Source organism: Aquarana catesbeiana, linkage group LG13 (assembly GCF_042186555.1).
Source record: "Aquarana catesbeiana isolate 2022-GZ linkage group LG13, ASM4218655v1, whole genome shotgun sequence".
NCBI lineage: Eukaryota > Metazoa > Chordata > Amphibia > Anura > Ranidae > Aquarana > Aquarana catesbeiana.
This window is the reverse complement of record NC_133336.1, coordinates 21980869-22002557: the sequence shown is the minus strand read 5'-3', so window position 1 is coordinate 22002557 and position 21689 is coordinate 21980869. Positions and strand designations below refer to the sequence as shown.

Here is a 21689-nt window from a genome sequence, read left to right as displayed (position 1 = left end):
AAGTCCTGTTTGCAGTTTGCGAGAAGCCATGTGGGGGACACAGCAAACATGTGGAAGAAGGTGCTCTGGTCAGATGAGACCAAAATTGAACTTTTTGGCCTAAAAGGAAAATGCTACGTGTGGCAGAAAACTAACGCTGCACATCGCCCTGAACACACCATCCCCACCGTGAAACATGGTGGTGGCAGCATCATGTTGTGGGGATGCTTTTCTTCTGCAGGGACAGGGAAGCTGGTCAGAGTTGATGGGAAGATGGATGGAGCCAAATACAGGACAATCCTAGAAGAAAACCTGTTAGAGTCTGCAAAAGACTTGAGACTGGGGCGGAGGTTCACCTTCCAGAAGGACAACGACCCGAAACATACAGCCAGAGCTACAATGGAACGGTTTTGATCAAAGCATATTCATGTGTTAGAATGGCCCAGTCACAGTCCCGACCTAAATTGAATTGAGAATCTGTGGCAAGACTTGAAAATTGCTGTTCACAGACGCTCTCCATCCAATCTGACAGAGCTTGAGATATTTTGCAATGAAGAATGGGCAAAAATGTCCCTCTCTAGATGTGCAAAACTGGTAGAGACATCCCCAAAAAGATTTGCAGCTGTAATTGCAGTGAAAGGCGGTTCTACAAAGTATTGACTCAGAGGGGCGCCATACAAATGTACCCCCCACACTTTCACATATTTATTTGTAAAACATTTGGAAAACCTTTTATCATTTTCCTTCCACTTCACAATTATGTGTCACTTTGTGTTGGTCTATCACATAAAATCCCAATAAAATACATTTACATTTCTGGTTGCAACATGACAAAATGTGGAAAATTTCAAGGGGTATGAATACTTTTTCAAGACACTGTACTCATCTGTGTATAAATCTTTATTGTGAAAGATCTTGAAAACTTTAGCCAACCAGCACCTTTATCACCTGTTTTCGAATTCATCTAATCAAAATATGTAAGAATTAGCACATTTTATCTCGGAAGGTCAATAATTTCACGAAATTTGTAGACCAGTGTAAGTAAAAAGCCTGACAACGTGATCCAAGTTATCCTGAAAGCTTAAATCTTTAATAGACTTAAGTTAACCAATAAAGGGCATTACTTAGACTTCAAATGTCCTCTTTTATCCATGGCTAGCAAGGCACGGGAAAGTGTGACCCAGAGACACCGCAGTCCCCTGTAGTAGATCAGTGGATGAAAAGCGGTCTCAGACTAGGCTTCTCCCAGGACTCTATGACTAGGTCTTAAGGGTGGGGTGAAATGGGTCCTGCTCTCTGATGTCCGATATGACTATGACTAGGTCCTAAGGGTGGGGTGAAATGGGTCATGCTCTCTGATGTCTGATATGACTATGACTAGGTCCTAAGGGTGGGGTGAAATGGGTCATGCTCTCTGATGTCTGATATGACTATAACTAGGTCCTAAGGGTGGGGTGAAATGGGTCATGCTCTCTGATGTCTGATATGACTATGACTAGGTCCTAAGGGTGGGGTGAAATGGGTCATGCTCTCTGATGTCTGATATGACTATAACTAGGTCCTAAGAGTGGGGTGAAATGGGTCATGCTTTCTGATGTCTGATATGACTCTATGACTAGGTCCTAAGGGTGGGGTGAAATGGGTCATGCTCTCTGATGTCTGATATGACTCTATGACTAGGTCCTAAGGGTGGGGTGAAATGGGTCATGCTCTCTGATGTCTGATATGACTCTATGACTAGGTCCTAAGGGTGGGGTGAAATGGGTCATGCTCTCTGATGTCTGATATGACTATGACTAGGTCCTAAGGGTGGGGTGAAATGGGTCATGCTCTCTGATGTCTGATATGACTATGACTAGGTCCTAAGGGTGGGGTGAAATGGGTCATGCTCTCTGATGTCTGATATGACTATAACTAGGTCCTAAGGGTGGGGTGAAATGGGTCATGCTCTCTGATGTCTGATATGACTATGACTAGGTCCTAAGGGTGGGGTGAAATGGGTCATGCTCTCTGATGTCTGATATGACTCTATGACTAGATCCTAAGGGTGGGGTGAAATGGGTCATGCTCTCTGATGTCTGATATGACTCTATGACTAGGTCCTAAGAGTGGGGTGAAATGGGTCATGCTTTCTGATGTCTGATATGACTCTATGACTAGGTCCTAAGGGTGGGGTAAAATGGGTCATGCTTTCTGATGTCTGATATGACTGTATGACTAGGTCCTAAGGGTGGGGTGAAATGGGTCATGCTCTCTGATGTCTGATATGACTCTATGACTAGGTCCTAAGGGTGGGGTGAAATGGGTCAGTGGGCCTGGGAGGAGCCTAGGCTGAGTCTATCCACCGGTCTAGTACATAGGCTGCTTAGGAGTGCGATGTCTCGCAGTCACACTTTGCACAATAGGCTAGGATGGGAACTTCAGGACATCGGCACCCAAGAGTAGTGGGTCACTGGAGCGGGTTAAATGGGCACTTGGAGCAGCGCTCTAAGAAAATAAACAGGTCATAGCACAGTACAACACTACTTTTTTCTGGCATCCATTATATATAGCAGGCTTTTTTTTAACCTTTTTACCAAAGAGGATAGAAATATTAAACCTCTGCCTAAATTATTTCTCTAACTCACAATAAAGTAGTGCCATCAGTAATTTGTACACTGATGATCAGTAAGAAAATATCTCGTAACATTGGTGGTCGATAATGAAACGTCCCTTACGTTTAGGGTTGCCACCTGTCCAGGATTCACCCGGACAGTTCGGGTTTTGAATCATGCGTCCGGGATTTCAGACCGCCTGAAACCCGGACACAATATTCAGACTGGACTATGGCTTCCCAGCAGGGTTGTTGGCTGCATTTGTCTAAGCCAAGAGTGTCCGTTACTCTCTCTTTCACACTGCCCAAAGCCAACATTAACAGTCCCCCCCCCACAGACGTGATTTGGCGGGAAATTTGAAGTCCAGCAGCCACAGATACATCTGGATGAGAGGTGCTGACTGCCAAGGGGTGAATGAGCTCACCATCCATCCCTGTCTGTGACTGAAGTCTCCCCCTCCCCCCCATTCTCTCTCCTGCCTCTGAGTACACTTAAAGTAAATCAGTGTTCTCAGAGCACCCCTTACATCAGAGTTCCCCTTTACATCTGATGTACAGAGAGGAGTGTTCCCTTCCTCTCCGTACATCAGAGTTCTGTGTTCCCCCATAAATCAGGGTTCCCAGAGCATCCCTCATGTCAGAGTCTCCAGAGTTCTCCCTTACAGTGCAAGAGAAGTATGCGACTTCAGATGTAAAATGGGAAACTCTGTGGACTGTGATGTAAAGGGGGACTCTTGTGATTAAAGTCATATGATTTAACCACAAAATGTTATGTATAGTTTATACTGTTAAAAAAAATTAAAAAATCGCTGTGCACCGCCTTCGGATTTGACTCTAAGAAAAGGTGGAAACCCTACTTACATTGATGTTTCATTGAGAAATGTTCCCTTACCTTGGTGGTCAGTAAACAAATGCCCCCCTTATCTTGGTGGTCAGTAAAGAATCCTCTTATTTTTGTGGTCAGTAAGAACACATCGCCTTACCTTGGTGGTCAGTAGGGAAATGTCCCCTTATTTTTGTGGTCAGTAAGAGAACCTCTCCTTCCTAACCTTTAGTGGTCAGTAAGAAAATGTCCCCTTATTTTTGTGGTCAGTAAGAACACATTGCCTTACCTCGGTGGTCAGTAAGGAAATGTCTCTTTATTTTTGTGGTCAGTAAGAAAACATGTCCTTACCTTGGTGATCAGTAAGGAAACGTCACCTTATTCTTGTGGTCAGTAAGAAAACATCCCTTTACCTTGGTGGTCTGTAAGGAAAAGTCTGCTTATATTCATGGTCAGTAAGGAAACATCACCTTACATTGGTGTCCACTAAGGAATGGTCTACTTATATTGGTGGTCAGCAAGAAAATGTCCCTTTACCTTGGTGATTGGTAGAGACTGATTCCCTTACTTTGATGGTCAGTAAGGAAACGTTGGTGGCCACTACGAAAAGGTCTTACATTGGTGGTCAGCAAGGAAACATCTCCTTACATTGATGATCAGCAGGGAAATGTCCCCTTTACATTTGTGGTCAGTAAGGAAATGTGGCCTTACATTTGGTGGTCAGTAAGGGAAACGTCTCCCCCACCGTGGTGGTCAGTAAGGCATTGGGCGCATACCTTGGACGTCAGTAAGAAAATGTCTCCTTACATTGGTGGTCAGTAGGGAAACATCCTCTTATATTGATGGTCAGTCAGGAAACGTCTCTTAACACTGGTGGTCAGTAGGAAAACATCCCTCACCTTGGTGGTCCATAGGAAATTGTCCCCATACCTTACTGGTCATCACGAAACATATCTTTACATTGCTGGTCAGTAGGGAAACATCCCCTTATAGTCATGGTGGGTCAGGAAGCATCTCTTTACACTGGTGGCCAGTAGGAAAACATCCCCTCACCTTGGTGGTCAGTAGGGGATTGTCCACCAACAAGTACCTCAGAGGTCAGTAAGGAAATGTCCACTTACATTGGAGGTCATCAAGGAAATGTCTCCTTACATTGGTGGTCAGTAGAAAAACATCCCCTTACCTTGGTGGTCAGTAGGGGATTGTCCCCTTATATTCCTCGTCAGTAAGGAAATGTTCTTACATGAGAAGTCACTATGGAACTGTCCCTTTACAGTGATGGTCATTGGTCAGTAAGGAAACATCCACTTTTATTGGTGATCCATAATCAAGATTTCCCAGTATCCCCCCCCCGTGCTCCTATAATTGACCCGCCTCCTGTCTTGTATGTCAAGGTTCAGGGACAGAAGTTGAAATAACCGGCTCTGTACTGTACAAAATCTGGCACTCCTCTCCTTACATCTCCTTTATTAAAGCTGAAGGCCCCAGAGCAGTAAAGCAGCGTAACACTAAGTGAATCTAAAGACTGCGTACATTTCATACTACACTAGGACTGAGCACGGCACTGATGCTCATTACCAAGATTTCAGTAGCTGTGCCATCATGGGCTGTGCTCAGTATCTTCAGAGCAGATGCAGGTAACAAGCCACCATTATCCTGGAAAAAATACCTGTAATATGCAGCTGACTCAGCTTTTTCTAACACTTCATTCCATTTTGAGGTAGTTAGTAAATATTAAACGTTCTAATTAATGAGAGTTGACAGTTTTTTTTCCAGATTAAAGTACCTAACGGATGATAACTTCTCTCCTTTTTTCCAGTCCCACAAGACAACGGTGTGATTGTCATCAATGCCGGCTGAGGCCAGGCGCTTCCCATCCGCTGCATGAGGAAGATAAAAAAAATTAATGAGATGATATCACTATTCTCTTATACTATAGAGGGGGTCACAAGTACACCAATCAGCAGTCAAGAAAAATAAACTCCATATTTCTGGCTACCGGCCAAGAAATAGATTTTTAATAACACGTTTCCACTTATTTTTGATATTATTAATAATAATAATAATGATTATTATTAATAAAAAACTTATTAAAAAATAAATAATAAAAAAATGTAATAATAAAGAATAATTAAAAAAAAAAATAATAAAGAATACATAATAAAAAAATAATATTAAAAATAATAATAAACAATAATAATAGAAGTATTAATATATTTTTGTTCTTTATTAATATGGGTATTATCAATAATAACAATATTAATAAAGAATATAATAGAATATGATCAATGCCGGCTGAGGGCAGGCGCTTCCCATTCGCTGCATGAGGAAGATAAACATTTTAATGAGATGATATCACTATTCTCTTATACTATGGAGGGGGTCACAAGTACACCAATCAGAAGTCAAGAAAAAATAATTCCATATTTCTGGCTACCTGCCAAGAAATAGATTTTTAATAACGCATGTTTCCACTTCGTTTTGATATTACTATTATTATCATTATTATTAATAATAACAATGTTTATTATTAATAATAAAAAACGTAATAAAAAATAAATAATAAAAAAATGTAATAAAGAATAATTAAAAAAAATAATAATAAAGAATACATAATAAAAAAATAATATTAAAAATAATAATAAACAATAATAATAGAAGTATTAATATATTTTTGTTCTTTATTAATATGGGTATTATCAATAATAACAATATTATTAAAGAATATAATAGAATATAATCAATGCCGGCTGAGGGCAGGCGCTTCCCATCCGCTGCATGAGGAAGATAAACATTTTAATGAGATGATATCACTATTCTCTTATACTATGGAGGGGGTCACAAGTACACCAATCAGAAGTCAAGAAAAAATAATTCCATATTTCTGGCCACCCTCCAAGAAATAGATTTTTAATAACGCATGTTTCCCCTTATTAGTGATAATAACAACAACAACGTTTATTATTAATGATAAAAAACATAATAAATAAAAAAAACGTAATAAATAATAATTTAGAAAAATAATAATAAAGAATACATATTAAAAAACATAATAATAATAATAATAATAATAGAAGTATTTTTTATATATTTTTGTTCTTTATTAATATGGGTATTATTATCAATAACAACAATATTAATAAACAATATAATATAATTATCATTAGAATTATATGATTATGAATAATAATAATTTTATATATAAATTAAATATATGTATATTAAATATACTGTAGATTTTTTTTTTTTAAATCTGCATCTTTAATTCTGCCATAAAGATTCTTGTTCAGGCACTTCCTGTTATGGAGTGACAAAGCCGTGTCCTCCAATTGTGCTCCAGTGTTGACAACCCTGATCGTTTTAACACACATTACCCAGGCATGGTCCAGTCTACATGTGGGACGCTGGGGCAAAACTTCGGATCTGGGGGTCTGGTGCGATAGATTTCCTGCCATGTAAATCTCTGGATCTGGAATCCAACCTGACAATGAGTTACACAGCGGCTGCTGGAGCGAATCTCTGGGTTTAAGAGAAAGTAGGTTTTGACTTTTTTGTCGTACATACTCTCTAATTCAATATTCATGCTATTGTATTAAATAGAGAGAGGTGTAGACTAGCCACTAGAGGGAGCTCTCATTGGTTCTGTGTTACCACTCAGCTTCCTGCTTGACCACTAGAGGGAGTTCTTGGTTCAGTGCCATCACTCTGCTTCCTGTTCAACAACTTTTGAGCTATAGGCTGCACAGGGGGTGCATTGTTTTAGAGTGTTGGCCATCACATAGACCTGTATTGCGAGAAGGAGCAGTAAAGCAGAACCCGTGAGGAGAGCTGCAAAGCTGGGGAATGTAATGACCCCATATTGATGACCCCATATTGATTACCCCATATATAATTACAAATTATCAATCTGTGTTAATGCTAATGAGCCTTATTTCTATAAATGCACCTCAAGCTCATCTCTGTTGTGCGTTTACCTAAAAAGAAACATGTAAAATAATCCGCATTTCCTTTTAGATGTACAACATCAACGGTGTACAGATGTCAGCACTGCCTCGGGAACAAAATATTCCCTGTAAAGGGAGCATTTCCACTTATATTAAAAACCAACAAAAGATTAAGTGGAATGGATGCAAATTGCGGCTCAGCCTAATGCGGTTCAGTGGAGTGAGACGCACGGCGCCACGTCCCTGGCATGGTAAGGAGGTCATGTTCTGCGGAGGGCAGCACCGCCTGCCCAGCTCTGCATATTACATCCACCAAGAGCCGATCTCCAGAATATTATCGCCAGCCGAGCGATTGATGGATCATTAGATGTAATGAGAGGAATGATATGGATCTGAGCCAAAGATGAATCTATTCTCTGGGATTGTAATAATATGAATTGATTGTAGCTGGAAAATGACCTAGGCTGGGCAGGGCCCAGCCCTGGGCAGGTAAAGAGTTTAGACCCCCCCTCCCATGACATGGTCTGTTTCGACCCCACTAAGACATTGTCTATTTGAACCCCCCTATGACATTGTCCGTTTGGACCCCTCCATGACATTTGGACCCCCCTTGTTTGCTTGGACACCCCCCCAATGATATTGTCTATTTGGACCCCCCTAATGACATAGTCTGCCTGGACCCCCCATGACATTGTCTGTTTGTCTGTTTAGATCCCCCACCTCCACTTGTTGCCTGACAATGTCCATTTGGCTGTTTGGACTCCCCCCTGGAATTGTCTGCATGGACACCTCATGAAATTGTCTGTTTGGATCCCCCATGACATAGTCTGTTTGGACCCCTCCCATGATATAAACTGTTTGGACCCCCCCATGACACTGTCCGTTTGGACCCCCCCCATGATATAGTCTGTGTGGACCCCCCCCCTCATGACTATGGACCCCCCATGACATTGTCTGTTTGGACCCCCATGACATAGTCTGTTTGGACCCCTCCATGATGCAGTCTGTTTGGACCCCTCCATGATGCAGTCTGTTTGGACCCCTCCATGATGCAGTCTGTTTGGACCCCTCCATGATGCAGTCTGTTTGGACCCCTCCATGATGCAGTCTGTTTGGACCCTTCCATGACGCAGTCCATTTTGACCCCTCCATGACGCAGTCTGTTTGGACCCCTCCATAACACAGTCTGTTTGGACCCCTCCATGACGCAGTCTGTTTGGACCCCTCCATGACGCAGTCTGTTTGGACCCCTCCATGACGCAGTCTGTTTGGACCCCTCCATGACGCAGTCTGTTTGGACCCCTCCATGACGCAGTCTGTTTGGACCCCTCCATAACACAGTCTGTTTTGACCCCTCCATGACGCAGTCTATTTGAACCCCTCCATGATGCAGTCTGTTTGGACCCCTCCATGATGCAGTCTATTTGGACCCCTCCATGATGCAGTTTGTTTGGACCTCCCCATGACAGAATCTGTTTGGACCCCTCCATGACGCAGTCTGTTTGGACCCCTCCATGACGCAGTCCATTTTGACCCCTCCATGACGCAGTCCGTTTGGACCCCTCCATGACGCAGTCCGTTTGGACCCCTCCATGACGCAGTCCGTTTGGACCCCTCCATGACGCAGTCTGTTTGGACCCCTCCATGACGCAGTCTGTTTGGACCCCTCCATGACGCAGTCTGTTTGGACCCCTCCATGACGCAGTCTGTTTGGACCCCTCCATGACGCAGTCTGTTTGGACCCCTCCATGACGCAGTCTGTTTGGACCCTTCCATGACGCAGTCCATTTTGACCCCTCCATGACGCAGTCTGTTTGGACCCCTCCATAACCCAGTCTGTTTGGACCCCTCCATAACCCAGTCTGTTTGGACCCCTCCATAACACAGTCTGTTTGGACCCCTCCATAACACAGTCTGTTTGGACCCCTCCATAACACAGTCTGTTTGGACCCCTCCATGACGCAGTCTGTTTGGACCCCTCCATGACGCAGTCTGTTTGGACCCCTCCATGACGCAGTCTGTTTGGACCCCTCCATGACGCAGTCTGTTTGGACCCCTCCATGACGCAGTCTGTTTGGACCCTTCCATGACGCAGTCCATTTTGACCCCTCCATGACGCAGTCTGTTTGGACCCCTCCATAACCCAGTCTGTTTGGACCCCTCCATAACCCAGTCTGTTTGGACCCCTCCATAACACAGTCTGTTTGGACCCCTCCATGACGCAGTCTGTTTGGACCCCTCCATGACGCAGTCCATTTTGACCCCTCCATGACGCAGTCCGTTTGGACCCCTCCATGACGCAGTCCGTTTGGACCCCTCCATGACGCAGTCCGTTTGGACCCCTCCATGACGCAGTCTGTTTGGACCCCTCCATGACGCAGTCTGTTTGGACCCCTCCATGACGCAGTCTGTTTGGACCCCTCCATGACGCAGTCTGTTTGGACCCCTCCATGACGCAGTCTGTTTGGACCCCTCCATGACGCAGTCTGTTTGGACCCTTCCATGACGCAGTCCATTTTGACCCCTCCATGACGCAGTCTGTTTGGACCCCTCCATAACCCAGTCTGTTTGGACCCCTCCATAACCCAGTCTGTTTGGACCCCTCCATGACGCAGTCCGTTTGGACCCCTCCATGACGCAGTCCGTTTGGACCCCTCCATAACACAGTCTGTTTGGACCCCTCCATGACGCAGTCTGTTTGGACCCCTCCATGACGCAGTCTGTTTGGACCCCTCCATGACGCAGTCTGTTTGGACCCCTCCATGACGCAGTCTGTTTGGACCCCTCCATGACGCAGTCTGTTTGGACCCTTCCATGACGCAGTCCATTTTGACCCCTCCATGACGCAGTCTGTTTGGACCCCTCCATAACCCAGTCTGTTTGGACCCCTCCATAACCCAGTCTGTTTGGACCCCTCCATAACACAGTCTGTTTGGACCCCTCCATAACACAGTCTGTTTGGACCCCTCCATAACACAGTCTGTTTGGACCTCTCCATAACACAGTCTGTTTGGACCCCTCCATAACAGTCTGTTTGGACCCCTCCATGACGCAGTCTGTTTGGACCCCTCCATGAAGCAGTCTGTTTGGACCCTTCCATGACACAGTTCATTTTGACCCCTCCATGACGCAGTCTGTTTGGACCCCTCCATGACGCAGTCTGTTTGGACCCCTCCATAACACAACAAGGATCCCCTTGACATTGCCTGTTTGGACCCCCATGACATTGTCTGTCTGTTTGGCTCCCTCCATGACATTGTCTGTTTGGACCCCCATGACGCAATCTGTTTGGACCCCTCCATGACGCAGTCTGTTTGGACCCCTCCATGACGCAGTCTGTTTGGACCCCTCCATGATGCAGTCTGTTTGGACCCCTCCATGATGCAGTCTGTTTGGACCCCTCCATGATGCAGTCTGTTTGGACCCCTCCATAATGCAGTCTGTTTGGACCTACCCATGACAGAATCTGTTTGGACCCCTCCATGACACAGTCAGTTTGGACCCCTCCATAATACAGCCTGTTTGGACCCCTGTGACATTGTTTGTCTGTTTGGACCCCTCCATGACACAGTCTGTTTGTTTGGACTTCCCCATAATATTGACTGTTTTGACCTCCCATGACATTTACCAAAGTCTTTCCAGGTACATGGCCCTCCTGCTGGGCTCTGCTCACACCTCTGAACCCAACACATATAATGCGTTCCTCAGTGTGCAGTCTGGATGTGAGAACTCAGGGCTGGTCCACACTTGCATACACTTGATGCAAGTTGTTTAGACACCTTGAGGTAGGTTGCATGGTTTTTAACGGAAGTCAGTGGCAGCTGGTGGTCAATATTGTGGGGGTGTGGGGGGGCAACCTCACGCACGCTAGCACAACCCCACCGGATGGCTCTTGATCGATCACATCGACGATCCTCTCTCACTAAAGCCCCCCCCCCCACTAGCACAACCCCACCGTGTGGCTCTCGAACGATCACTGCGGCGATCCTCTTGCCATAAAGCCACCATCCTTGCGTGATCAGTGGCCTTACCTTGTACTGCAGTAGAGGTGCGGGGAGGAGGACGAGGTGGCGGTACACTGCTGAATCCGGGGTAGGCTGCTCCCGGGGCCGATGCTTCTCCTCCTAGCCGAACAGGAGGCGGGTCCCGAGACCCGTCCTAAGACTCCTGGCCAATTGGGTCTCAGGGCCCGCTTCCAGATTGGCCAGGAGAAGAAGCAGGAAGACATTAACAAATATTAATTCGCTAATGTCACACAAGTGGGTGGGCGAGGGGAGCAGTGCTCTGCACCCCCAAGCCCACCCTTTTTGAAGCCAATTAGTGCCTCCGGCTCTAATTACATGCTTCAAAAAAAAAAAAAAAACCCACATTGAAGTCCATGCGCCCCTAATGGAAGGGTCGCCACTGATGGAAGCACGACTACCAACAGGATAAAAAAAATGTACCAGCCTTACTTTATTCAGCGTGGGAAAGTGGACAGATGGTGCTGGACTCTAGGGTTGTCCTACTGGTATAGTTACCCAATAGTATCATAGTGATGTTGGTACAGGTTTTTTTACTGATTACCGGGCGGGCAGCATCTATGCCCCAAAGGATTCCCATAGATTCTTTGGTGTGTAGTGCAAAAACAGTCGATCTAAACTCACCACACATGTTATAATCTGATTGTGCAATCTCCTTTAGATCCACTAACAAGTATGTAGTGCAACTGGATACAGATTGATTGGACAGATTAGGTAGGTCTTTATTATACAAAATTTGGGAAAATCCCAAAGTGCTACCCAATTTGAAGCATTGCACCACAGATCAATAGTCCTGGTACAACTTTTATTCCAGTATAGGGTCAGATAACGAGTCAAAAAAGACCCCTTTCATCAGGGCTAAGAAAACATTAAAAAACAAAACAAAAAAAAAAACAACAAAAAACCCAAAACATAAAGTGATAAATGTAAATTTTTGGATCTCCCATCACTGGTAACCAGGACACAGCGAGAGACTGAAAATCTCAAGCAGAGAAAGACAATTAAAGCCTGACAGAGGTTCTAACCCTTCCCTACTTAATCCAAAATAAAATAAAAGTTGAGCTTTAGATACACTTTACCTGCTGGACTTTCCCAATGCATGGATGTGAATGGGCCAATCTGTCATCATACAGAATTTGCTGTGGCCTGGTACACATATGCCCTCAGGGGTAATAATTAAAGCAAATCCAAACCAAAAATTGAATATATCGCAGCTTACTAATCCTTAGATGTGATAACTACACTACTACTTTCTTTAGTGATCCTGCAGATAATACTCTTTCTGTCCTAGGGTGACAACGCTCACTTCTTCACTGTATCTCTGGGGGGAGCTACGTAGCCACCCTGGGCCAGCAGCACCCTGTAGAGGGCAGTATTAGATGGATTCATAGCTTTAGATGGCCTTTACGTAGGTGACTAACAAATGAAAGCCTCCAGCTTCAATATTCAAAATGTAAAAGACTCTCAGAACATATGTAGGATGCATAAATGTTCTCCCTCCCCAGGAGGGACTAGAATATAAACAAGGTGTTAATCCACTTGATTGTGATTAAATATGGCTGTGAATATTAAGTGGATTAACATCTCATTTATGTGTCCCCTATATTAATATTCTCGTTCTATCTCAGGAGGGAGAAAATTTGAATGCCCTACATACAGTGGAACCTCGGATTACGAGCATAATCCGTTCCAGGAGAATGCTCGTAATCCAATGTACTCGCATATCAAAGCGAGTTTTCCCATTGAAGTCAATGGAAAAGAAAAGAATTTGTTCCGCATTGACTTCAATGGGATGCAATACCGCATGCGGCCAGAGGCGGGGGGCGGGGGGGGGGGCACCGGAGAGCCTCGGAAACGGCCGAAAAGGCCCGAGGGACACTTCAGCTAACCTCGGCAAACCTCGGAAAGACTCCGTTCATGAGCCTCTCCGAGGTTTGCCGAGGTCAGCCGAACTGTCCTCGGGCCTTTCCGTGCATTTCCGAACAGCGACTTTCGACTCTGCTCGGTTCCGGCGCCCCCCACCTCAGGCCAAAAAGCGGTACTGCACACCGCTTTTGGCCTGAATCCTGCTCGTTTTGCGAGACAACACTCGCAAACTGAGTTAGGATCTTTAGAAATACAGTGCTCGGTTTGCGAGTAACGCGGTTAACGAGCGTTCCACTGTACATATGTTCTGAGAATCTTTTTAAAGTGATTTCTAAAAAGTAAAAGTGTGTTTACTTTAATGCATTCTCTGCATTAAGGTAAAAACCTTTTAATAGTGGCTCCCCCCCCCCCCAGGTCCCCCTAAATACTCACTTGAACCCAATCTCGGTCTAGCACTGTGAATGTCTGCAGCAGCTCTATACCCCTCTCCCGACTCTGACAGCAGCCACAATTATGTGCCACTTTGTGTTGGTCTATCACATAAAATCCCAATAAAATACATTTACGTTTTTGGTTGTAACATGACAAAATGTGGAAAATTTCAAGAGGTATGAATACGTTTTCAAGGCACTGTAGTGAATGCAGGGTCTTGGGTTTAGTAACACTTTAAAGCAGGATTCTGGCCGTAAAAAAAAAAAATTAAAAGTCAGCAGCTACAAACACTGTAGCTGCTGGCTTTAAGTACTTACCTGTCCTGGGTGCCCGCGATGTCGGCCGCCCGAGGCCGACCCATCCCTCGGCTCTCGGGTCCCGGCACCGCCATCCTAGGTAAGGGAAACAGGCAGTGGAGCCTTGCGGCTTCACTGCCAGTTTCCTACTGCGCACCGCGCGAGCGGCTCGGCGCTCTGTGAACGGCCCCGTGGTGTTCTGGGAACACACACAGTTCCCAGAAGACAACAGGGCCGCTCACCGAGGAGAAGAACACGCCGCGGAATAGGAAGAGGCAGATTAGGAAGACTGCCTAGCAACAAGGGTTTAGGTAAGTTTAAAAAAAAAACATTTTTTTCAAATGTTTTTTTATTTTTTTTTAGGATTTTTGGTGAATTTTTTTTTTCAGGGTGGCCCTCCACTTTTCCCATTCACGCTGCTTTTTTTCCACTGTACAACATTTGATCTGTAGAGGTTATAGCCTGAAAACTTTCGTTTTTTTCCCATTCGCTCAGAACGAATTGACATGCAGTTACTATGGATAAACAGCTATGCTAACATTTTGTAAATACTACCTATAAAATTTGCCTGGTGATGTAGAGAGATGCTGCAAAAAAGAATTCAGAGAAGGATCGAAGGTCGGGAATGGCAAGTTATGGCGAGATCTAGGTGTTTAAACAAATATGCATAAATCTGCTTTTATTTTGTTGTTGCACATTTATTAATCAATTATGAGAAGCAAGGAGGAGGTGGAGGGGCTGCAGCTTAATCAGATCAATGGATATTTCATTCTGGGGAAGGGGTGTTACCCTGTTTCCCCGAAAATAAGACCTAGCGTGATTGCCAGTGATGGCTGCAATATAAGCCCTACCCCCCCAAATAAGCCCTACCCTGTTTCCCCAAAAATAAGCGCTACCCTGAAAAGAAGACCTACAAGGACTTTAACTAGGGCTTATTTGGGGGGTAGGGCTTATATTGCAGCCATCACCGACAATCACGCTAGGTCTTCTTTTCGGGGAAACAGGGTAGATGTAACGGATGTGACAAGCTGGAAACTCTGAATCATACACAGGATGATGGGTTAATTGTGGAGTTGCAAGAAAATTTTACCTTCCCAGTGAACACAAATGCATTTTACCAAAATTACAACATTTTGAGAAGAAGTTTGCTGAAATTCAAGGGGCATAGGAAATGCACAATGGACTCCAGCAGGGTCATTGGAAGGGCCATAAAAATGGGCCAGGACCACAGCGGTCCCTGTGCAACAGACAACCTGAAAGAAGTTGTCTGTTGCAGGGGATGAACGCCTGCCAACATAGATACCCAGGGCTAAAGCAGGTTACTTTAATTAGAGAATTGTTGCAAATCAAAACGCTCTTTATTTTTGTCTGAACAAATGTCGTATCAATAAAAATCTTATTTTCATCTGTTTCACCCTCTTCATACATCAGTCTGCATCTCCGATTCTCCCATTCTGCTTCTGCTCTGTCCTCAGAAGTGGTCGGGGCTTCTATAATGTACACCCTAGGGAATAAGTTTTTGCCCATCTTGGATTATAATTTAATAGACTGGCTTGTAAATGTTCAGGTAGATTTGTGGACAGTGCCTGAGGAACTAATAAAAAAAAATCAATACTCCTTAACAAAAGTAAAACCCAGAGACTGCAGGAAATGTGCACCACTAAGACCAAACCAAGAAAATGTTCCTACTGCGGGTTGTAACGGAAGAGCTGCATTTAAAGGGCCAATCCACCCAAAAGTGATATTTTAGTTAAAGATAGAGCCTGGTGAGCAGAGTCAGCTCCTGCTTTCTTAAATGCCTTGGATGCTCCAGTAGTAAGATCTCTGGCCAGAAGTCTCGGGTTTGTTGCTGTCCATCTGGGAGTTATGGCCATTCCTGTCCACCTTTCGTATGTTCCAAATCTTCCTGTTATGTTCCCCATTATATAAAATAAATAAAAATTCATCAGGGCTCCTGACCACAAGAATCCATCTTTTTAGCCCCCCGCTGGTAGAGGTGCATCACGTCACACAGGAATGTCTCTCAGCCCCTTATCACCCCATGACAGCTAGTTTATACAGATACATCGACGACACTCATGTTATGATATATTAGATTTCAAGCCTTGGCGTCACATACAGAGCTGTCAATGATTACCCATAATACTTCAGTCATGTCTGTTCCTCTGTAGAACTCCTCCACCCTTTGTCCAGGGCTGTGGTTTCCAAACTGCGGTCCAGATATGGCCCTTTGCTCACCTCTATCTGGCCTTTGAGGCACTATTCCACAAACTGACACCAATGATAGGGCACCCTTTCACTTACTAACACCATCAATGGGGCACTATATCTCACATTAAAACCAATGATGCACTGATGCCAGGGCATATTCTACTCCCACTGGCCACAGCCCAGCCCCCCCCCCCCCCCGAGGCCTGGAAGACAGTTAACTGGCCCCTTGCTTAGAAGGTTTGGAGACCCCTGGTCCACGGTAACAAAGTTACACTGCTGAGCACTCATTCAATGTTCAGCACATAATAGAGCCACAAACCCCACCGACAGCATCCAATCACAAATCAGGTTTCAGCAGCTCAGTGTAGTCAGACCAATCCAAATGGGATCTGATAAGATGGCTTATCAGCACTAACAAAGTCATGTTTTGGATCTCAACAGTTATTTGTAGCAGGAGCGCCATTCAATGAGGGCTCCCATCAAGAGTTCCCCCATACATCAGACTCCCCATTGGAGTCCCCTCTTACATCAGACTCCCTCTCTTACAGCAGGGTCCCCACCAGAATCTCCCCTTGTATTAGGGTCCCCATCAGAGCCCCACCTTACGTTAGGGTCCCACCTTATATCACAGTCATTATCAGAGTCCCCCATTACATCAGGGTAAAGGGGATACATCAGAGCCCCCAAAAGAATCCCCATCAGAGTCCCTCCTTACATCAGAAATGGAAACCATAGGCAGCCCCTGCTGACCCCAATCCTGAATCAGTGCACATTGAGGATATGCCACTGACCCTAGCTGTGGGCCAAATGAAATGTTGTATTGAGCCGGATGCGGACCACAGACTGTAGTTTGGAGACTCTTAATGTAGAGGGTTAAATTAGTAAGTTTGTCGAGGTATACTGATTAAAAGCAGGCTGCCTCTTCACTGACCTCCTAGCCTGCAACTGAAGAAAATCATGTCTAATACAGTTTTATTGCCAAATAAAAAAAAGAAAAAAAGAAAAAAAGAAATTGTCACCAAGCCAACGCATTTTGAGGGCCAAAACATCACAATCTTCATTAGGTGATGTGGACAAACATCCTGGCAGAGGGGTGAGCCTGCTCCGGTCCAGAGAGAAAAATGCATCCAAGACATCCCAAAGTGCTAGAAGCCACAGTGTTGTTTCCTGAGCCCCTCAGTTGGCAACCCCTCCAGCTGCCACCAGTGCTTGGCATCTTCCAGGCTTGCTATATTCATCTGGCTGGTCATTCTCCAGCACATGCTGCTTGATCTTTTGTGGCTGGTATACCCAATGCTTTGAAATGCCTACCCAACCTGCAGCTCTTCAATTGGCATCAAAAGCCACAGCTGAGCAGACTCACCCCTGCCAGAATGGCCCTAACGAAGGGGGCAATATTTTGCCCCCCCCCCCCAAAATGCATTGACCTGGTGACCATCCCTTTGATTTTTTTAATAGAGCTATATCTGGACATGCCCACTTTTGGTGTGGCCCCCCCCGCAATCTTGATTTCTTTCACATCTAAAGCAGAACAATTGCTGCTTTTCTGCGTCTTGTAAGTCTGTTCTCCTAAAAATACAGGTGTACCCGTCCTCACTGCGAGAAGACTTCATTCTTACCTCATTAAAGTTGTACAGCACGCCGTTACCTTATTTGCACTGATTCATTAAGTCATGCCAGCAATAAATAATAATTCCAAGTCCTTGGAAAGGATTCAGTACTTAGTACCAAATCCAATCATTAAAGAGGAACTGCAGTCTGTTCACATAATTTTTTATTAAAAAACATCTTTGCCATTCTGAAGTTTCCCTCCAACCACTTTGCATATTATTTTATATATACTGTGACTCTGTAGTTGCCAAATATGCTGCAGAAATCTCCCTCCACTGAGTCTGGCTGCAACCATTTTAACTGTGGGCAGCTGAAGCTGCTGCCTGTTCACTTCCTGGATTTACACAGAGGCACACCTCCCAGCTCTGCAGTTCCCATTGGGCCTCTTAAAATGCAATATGGCCACCTGGAGGCGCTCTGTACATAGATGGTATACAGAGCGCCCCCCCCCAGAAATGTCATTTTCTGCTTTTGTGATTGGCTCACTGATTTTTCCCAGAAGTCTGCACTAAGATACAAGTCAGATTTTGGGCATCCCCTGCAACAAAAATGTAATTACTCCCAAAGGAAAAGTCATGTCTAAAGCGATGCTAACTTTCCTCATTAGAGCCCTGTAAGTGCAGCAGCTGAGTGATAATTATAAAGTCACTCCCATTAGATCAGGGATCTCAAACTGGCGGCCCTCCAGCTGTTGCGAAACTACAAGTCCCATCATGCCTCTGCCTGTGGGAGTCATGCTTGTAACTCTCAGCCTTGCAGGTTCGCAAGAGCTGGAGGGCCGCCAGTTTGAGACCCCCCTGCATTAGATTCACTTTGCACATGGACATATGGAGAAAAAAAAAAAAAAACAGGTATATCTTTATAATAACAAAAGGTGGCAATCTGCAACAAAGTTTCTTAAAATTCCTGCAATGTACAGAGATCACCCAGAATGGATTTTTTTTTTTTCTCAACAAAAGTTACTGTACTTTTAAAAAAAAAAAACAGTAATACAAAACAACACACACCAATTGCTACAAATGTTACAAGTGTTGGTAGTTCTAGCAGGAGCAGACATACATACAATGGGAAAAGTAGAGGGGACCAACCTGAGAAATCCACAGCGCACACCCCATACTGGTGGTGTCCCTTCAGCACAGAGAGAGGTCTGATGGTCTCACAGTCCCAAATGTGCACCGTGCTGTCCCTGCCCACCTAGAGGTCCACGGAGAACAATGACAGTTTTAAAAAAAGGGAGATAATAAAAATACATATGCAGGTCATGTCTGCAATGCATGCACACTTCCCTGTGTCTTGTCTTTAAACGGTAAGTTCACCTTTGTACATTTTTTTTTTTTTTCTTTCCAAATTCCAGCTCCCCTATGCACCAATGTACTTTTAGCATTCATGTACCTTTTTTTTTGCAAAAATATCAAAGCTTTCCATTAAATCTACAGTCACTTACTTTTCTTGTCCTAATCCACGTTTCCAGACGTTTCCATTAGTAATGTCTTTCTTCCTGATCAGATTTTAGGTCATGACACAGGAAGGAATTGACCAGTTGACCTCATTGACCTCATTAGCACACACCCTGCATCATCCCACCCACCCATTCCCAGGTGCACGTTTTTTTAACCACTTCAGCCCCGGACCATTTGGCTGACCAAAGACCAGAGCACTTTTCGCGATTCGGCACTGCGTCGCTTTAACTGACAATTGCGCGGTCGTGCAACGTGGCTCCCAAACAAAATTGACGTCCTTTTTTCTCCACAAATAAAGCTTTCTTTTGGTGGTATTTGATCACCTCTGCTGTTTTATTTTTTGCGCTATAAACAAAAAAATAGCGACAATTTTGAAAAAAACGCATTTTTTTTTTGCTATAAAAAATATCCCCCAAATATATATAAAAAAAACACTTTTTTTTCCTCAGTTTAGGCCGATATGTATTCTTCTACATATTTTTGTTAAAAAAAAAACGCAGTAAGCATTTAAATGGTTTGCGCAAAAGTTATAGCGTCTACAAAATAGGGGATAGTTTTATGGCATTTTTTTAATTAATTTTTTTTTACTAGCTATGGCGGAGATCTGCGATTTTTATTGTGACTGCGACCTTATGGCGGACACATCAGACATTTTTGACACTATTTTGGGACAATTGTCATTTATACAGCGATCGATGCTATAAAAATGCACTGATTACTGTGTAAATGACACTGGCGGTGAAGGGGTTAACCACTAGGGGGCGGGGAAGGGGTTAAGTGTGTCCTAGGGAGTGATTCTAACTGTTAGGGGCGTGGCTTACTGTGACACATCACTGATCGCTGCTCCCGATGAGAGGGAGCAGACGATCAGTGTTGTGTCACTAGGTAGAACGTGGAGATGCCTTGTTTACAAAGGCATCCCCTCGTTCTGCCATTCTGAGATCCGATCGCGGGACACTGGCAGACATAGAGTCCGCGGGTCCGCAAGCAGGGTCACAGAGACCACAGCGGGCAACGTATATATACGAACTCTCATTTCCACATGCATTTTTTTTTTTTTTTAGCGATGGGGGAGGCGTTTTTCTTGTGTTATCGCACCAATTTTACTTTCAGGCCCATTCACATCTAGCATAGTGGGAGCGCACATTTTGTGTCTCGTTTTCCTGTGGCACGCATAGGGCAGCCCATTTGTGGATAATTGGACATTTTGGCATTTTGTGGGCTGTGTGTTGTTTACTGTGCATTTTGCAGCATTTGCCCCTTGTTTTTTCAAAATGTGTGTTTGCTTCTGTGTTTGGTGGGTTGTTAAAAATGAATGGCACTGAAAGCGCAACTAGTGATTTTCATCTCATGATCTCATGTGTGAATTAAAAACCTTATAAAGCTTTGGAAGTGAAATTACAACTAGATATGTGTTAAAATGGAGAGAACATTCAGTACAGTAGGATCGGGGAGCAGTTTTATGTCTGTAGACCCCCCATGATATCTCACAGCCATGGCTGGACAAAGACAATGTACTCCATGGTGATAAGAGAGTCCCACAGAGGGCAGCACTGAGCTCCTCTAATGTCAGATTTCATACATCCTGTTCATTCTGTGTGAAGCTCCATAAAAAACACTTCATTATTATTCATTATATACACTTTCTATAACAAGCCCTTCCTGGAAATATAGTAACTCTCATTGTATATTCACTCTCTCACAAGGCTCGCGCATAGACGTTCCTGTGTGGGCACGATCCGTGGACTAACCTGGCCAGTGGCTACATAATCCTTCAGCGGGTGGATGGCGAGGCACAGGATGTCATCAGTGTGCCCGAGATAGAACCTCTGGGTGTTCTGCTGGCGGTTGTAGACCACGCCCACTGCCGCCACATGGTAAACAATTTCACCCGTCTGAGTGTAAAAGAGGTTACTGCGGCAGTCATAGCCCCGGTACCTGCAGGGACCCAGAGGACATGAGAGAGACACAGAAGAGGGAGAGGGGGGGGGGAGAGAGAGAGAGAGAGAGAGAGAGAGAGAGAGAGATGAAAAAAGAGAGAGAGAGAGAGAGAGAGAGAGAGAGAGAGAGACAGACAGAGAGAGAGAGAGACAGAGAGAGAGAGAGAGAGACAGAGAGAGAGAGAGGGGAAAAAGAGAGAGAGAGAGAGAGAGAGAGAGAGAGAGAGAGAGAGGGGGGGAGAGAGAGAGAGAGAGAGAGAGAGAGAGAGAGAGAGAGGGAAAGAGAGAGAGAGAGAGAGAGAGAGGGAAGAGAGAGAGAGAGAGAGAGAGAGAGGGGGGGGAAAGAGAGAGAGAGAGAGAGAGAGAGAGAGAGAGAGAGAGAGAGAGAGAGAGAGAGAGAGAAATGGAAAGAGAAGAGAGAGAGGGAGAGATGGAAAGAGAGAGAGAGAGATGGAAAGAGAGAGAGAGATGGAAAAAAAGAGAGAGATGGAAAAAATAAAAGAGAGAGATGG

At 44.6% G+C, this 21689-nt stretch overlaps 1 protein-coding gene across 1 annotated transcript in view; it reads right to left on the bottom strand.

Annotated features, from left to right (window-relative positions):
* The window catches only part of EML5 (EMAP like 5), a 189068-nt gene that overhangs the window by 84496 nt on the left and 82883 nt on the right, over positions 1 to 21689 (bottom strand). The window contains exons 14-16 of the mRNA XM_073608920.1: positions 20989 to 21175; positions 18866 to 18971; positions 5182 to 5275 (exon numbers count right to left, since the gene is read on the bottom strand). Coding sequence (XP_073465021.1) covers positions 5182 to 5275; positions 18866 to 18971; positions 20989 to 21175 — 387 coding nt within the window. The remainder of the gene's footprint in view (positions 1 to 5181; positions 5276 to 18865; positions 18972 to 20988; positions 21176 to 21689) is intronic.